This window comes from Propithecus coquereli, unplaced genomic scaffold (assembly GCF_000956105.1).
Source record: "Propithecus coquereli isolate 6110/MARCELLA unplaced genomic scaffold, Pcoq_1.0 Scaffold181, whole genome shotgun sequence".
In the NCBI taxonomy this organism is placed as follows: domain Eukaryota; kingdom Metazoa; phylum Chordata; class Mammalia; order Primates; family Indriidae; genus Propithecus; species Propithecus coquereli.
In genome coordinates, this window is record NW_012142857.1 from 5,116,153 (window position 1) to 5,120,323 (window position 4,171).

The 4,171-nt window shown below is 37.3% G+C and overlaps 1 protein-coding gene across 1 annotated transcript in view; it reads right to left on the bottom strand.

The window, feature by feature from the left end:
* The window catches only part of DYM (dymeclin), a 359,526-nt gene that overhangs the window by 298,112 nt on the left and 57,243 nt on the right, over window positions 1-4,171 (bottom strand). Inside the window, exon 3 of the mRNA XM_012642636.1 lies at window positions 1,203-1,274. Coding sequence (XP_012498090.1) covers window positions 1,203-1,274 — 72 coding nt within the window. The remainder of the gene's footprint in view (window positions 1-1,202; window positions 1,275-4,171) is intronic.

Below are 4,171 nucleotides of genomic sequence, written 5' to 3' on the forward strand. Positions count from 1 at the left end.
AGGATTGCTCTGTCACCCAGGCTAGAGTGCAGTGACATCATTATAGCTCAATGCACCCTCAAACTCCTGGGCTCAAGCAAACCTCCTGCCTCAGCAAAAATCTTCATCGAAGACTGTTTTTGGCAAAGTAACTTATATGGGAATTATCCATATAGGTTATATGGAGCTTAACCATATAGCTTGACTTAAAAACAGAATATTGTTATCACTTATTAAGTCTACAGACACATTATCTTTACTTTTCAAAGCAACAACGCAATGTAAGTGTAATTATCTGATTTTTTTTTTTTTTTTTTGAGACAAAGTCTCGCTCTGTCACCCAGGCTAGAGTGCAGTGGCATCATCATAGCTCATTGCAACCTCAAACTCCTGGGCTCAAGCAAACCTCCTGCCTCAGCCTCCCAGAGTGCTACGATTACAGGAGTGAGCCACACCTGGCCAATTATCTGCATTTTTTTTTTTAAAGCATATACATTCCTTTCCAATTGCTACCAATTTGAAATTAAAGCATTTGAGAACAGGCCTGAAAAAGGTAACATTTGTTGATATAAACGGTGAATAGATGCTACACATTATGCTGGATATTTCATATTATCTAATTTTTTCTTTACAAAAATCCTGTAAAATAGTTGGTCTTACCCTCAATTTAGATGAGGAAATTAAGGCTGAGCTAATAAATGGCACAGCTGAAATTAAAGTCATAAAATGATTCCAGATCCCATGCTCTTCACCATAACATCAAGTTGTTACAGAGAAGCTTCCTAATATATATCCCTAATGTATTTTAATAAGTAATAATTATTCTGGTTAACATAGCCAATAACAGCATATACAGCCAGGGCAGTTGGCAAATCACAGGACAAACAGTCCTATAACAGCTATAGGAACTGTCCATGAAACTACAAAACTAACTTAATACTTTGATTTTTTTCAAAACTCACTAAAAGAACAAGCTGAAAGAGTGTCTATGGCTTAGCAGAGTCCATTACCACTACTATAAATATAGCCAAGTATGTGTGTTATTACCATTGACTGAATGGTACCTTCTAGTAGCACCAGTAAGTACCATGAATACAAATAATTATTACTATTGTTATCATCATCGAAAAAGAATAATCACTTCATTAATTGAATTCATATTATACTTTCAAATTTTACAACAGAAAATTTGAAAAAAAAAATGCCCCTAAACACATACACACACACATTTTTCCCCCTTACCTAAAGACCTGCAGACCGAAATGGTTGCCTCCTCCAAGAGTTTCAACTCCGTACTAGAGAGACAGAAGAAAAGTAATTAATGACTACAACACTAAAAAATACACACTAACCAGTTAAAGGAATATGTGAAATAAGAGAAAAATAATTTACAAGAAAAACATGGTATACAGTAATAAACAATAAAATCAGCAAAATAAAGTTAAGCTTCAATTTTCAATATAATTAGAAAATGTATTATAATTCTAAAATGAGATGCCTAAAAGAGAAGAGCCTGAGGTATCCTACCTTTCAGGCATTTGGGCAGGGAGGAGACTTAGAAAATTCAAGAAAGGCACTCCAAGGTAGGCAGCACAAGGCAGGGGCCCTACATGCCCAATCTAAAGGCAGTAGTGATTATGATTATTTAGAAAAATGCCATTATTTCTAGGAGATGCATTATGTCTTTAATAACTTTCAAATCGTATTTTCGACAAAAAAAGGAAAAGAAGAAAGAAATAAGGCAAAAAATAAGAGATAATACATATATAAGCTTCAGTGGTTTACAAATATATAGACAGACATAGACATGAACAGACACATACAAACACACAAACAGATACAGAGACAGGACAGACACAAACTGACACAGAGACAAGATGCACATATAGAGAAAAATAAAACTTGGAAGAGAACATGCTTCGTTACAATGGCTTTGACAATGATTTCTTGGATATAATATCAAAAGCACAGGCATCAAAAGAAAAAGTAGATATGGTGGGCTTTATCAAAATGTAAAACTTCTGTGCATCAAAGTGTACTATCGACAGAGTGAAAAGTCAACCCACAGAATGAAAGAAAATATTTGCAAAACATATATCTGATAAGGGATTGATATCCAGAATATACTTTAAAAACTCCTACAACTCAACAGCAAAAAACCTCAGACAACCCAATTTAAAAATGGGCAAAGGACTTTAATAGCCATTTCTCCAAAAAGGATACAGAAATGGACAACGAGCACATGGAAAGAAGCTCAACATCACTAGTCATTAGAGAAATGCAAATTAAAACCACTTCATACCTGTTAGGATGGCTATTATCAAAAAAGAGGGAAATGCAAATCAAAACCACAATGAGATATCATCTCACCCCAGTTACAATGGCTATTAACAAAAAGACAAAAACACAACAAATGGTGGCAAGGATACAGATAAAGGGGAACATTTACACACTGTTGGTGGGTGCTAGGGTTTGGATGTTTGACCCCTTCACATCTCATCTTGAAATCTGATCCCCAATGTTGGAGGTGGGGCCTAATGGGAGGTGTATGGATCATGGGGGCAGATCTCTCTCATGAATAGATTAAACACCCCCCTACCCCCCAGCGGTATTTGAGTGAGTTCTTACTCCATTAGTTCCTGTTAGAGCTGGTTTGTAAAAAGAGCCTGGCACCTCCCCACTTTCTCCCTTGCTTCCTCTCCCAGTATGTGATCTCTGCATACTGCCAGCTCCTCTCACCTTTGGCCATGAGTAGAAGCAGCCTGAGGCCCTCACCAGATGCAAGCCGTGGTGCAATGCTTCTAGCACACCCTGCACAACTATGAGACCATCTCTTTTCTTTATAAATGACCCAGCCTCAGGTATTCCTTTATAGCAACACAAAACAGACTACCTCAGTGGGAATGTAAATTAGTACAGCCATTATGGACAACAGCATGGAGCTTTTTTAAAAAATTAAAAATGGAACTATCATATGATCCACTACTGAGTATAAAGGTTGAATATCCCTTATCTGAAATGCTTGGGACCAGAAGCATTTCCAATTTCAGATTTTGGAATATTTGCATTATACTTGAGCATCCCTAATCTAAAAATCCAAAATCTGAAATGCTTCAATGAGCACTTCCTTTGAGCATCATATCCATACTCAAAAAGTTTTGAATTTTGGAGCATTTTGAATTTCAGATTTTCAGATTAGGAATACTCAACCTGTATATGCAAAGGAAATGAAATCAGTCTGTCGAAAAGGAAGAGATATCCGCACTCTCATGTTTACTGCAGCACTATTCTTAATAAACAAGATATAGAATCAACCTACGAGTCCATCAGTGGATGAATGGATTAAAAAAAATGAGTGAGATGTATACACAATGTAATACTATTCAACTGTAAAAAATAATTAAATCCTGTCATTTGCGACACGAATGAACCTAGAGGACATTATGTTGAATGATATAAGCCTAACATGAAGGACAAATACTGCATGACCTCACTCATACATGGAATCTAAAAAAGTTGATCCCGTAGAAGTATGGAGTAGAATAGTGGTTACCAGAGGCTGAATAGAGTGGGTGGGGGGAGGGGAAAAATTTGGTCAACAGGTACAAAGTTTCAATTAGACAAGAGTAGTAAGTTCTGGCGTTCTATTGCACAGTGACCATAAGTAACAATAATGTATACTTCAAAATAGCCAGAAGCATTTTGAATGTTCTCACCGCAAAAAAATGACAAGTATTTGAGTTGACAGATAAGCTAATTGTATTGATTTAATCAATATACAATACATACATGTATCAAAACATCACACTGAGTGAGGTGGCTCATGTCTGTAATCCCAGCACTTTGGGAGGCTGAGGCAGGAGGATCACTTGAGACCAGAAGTTTGAGACCAGCCTAGGCAACATAGCCAGACCCCATCTCTACAAAAAATTTTTTAAAAATTAGTCGGGTGTGATAGCCCACACCTATAGTCCTAGCTACTCAGGAGGCTGGGGCGGAGAATCTCGTGAGCCCAGGAGTTTGAAGTTACAGTGAGCTATAATTGTACCACTGCACTCCAGACTGGGTGACAGTGAGACCCCTACCTCTAAAAAAAATTTTAAAAAATTAGTCGGGTGTGATAGCCCACACCTATAGTCCTAGCTACTCAGGAGGCTGGGGTGGAGAATCTCGTGAGCCCAGGAGTTTGAAG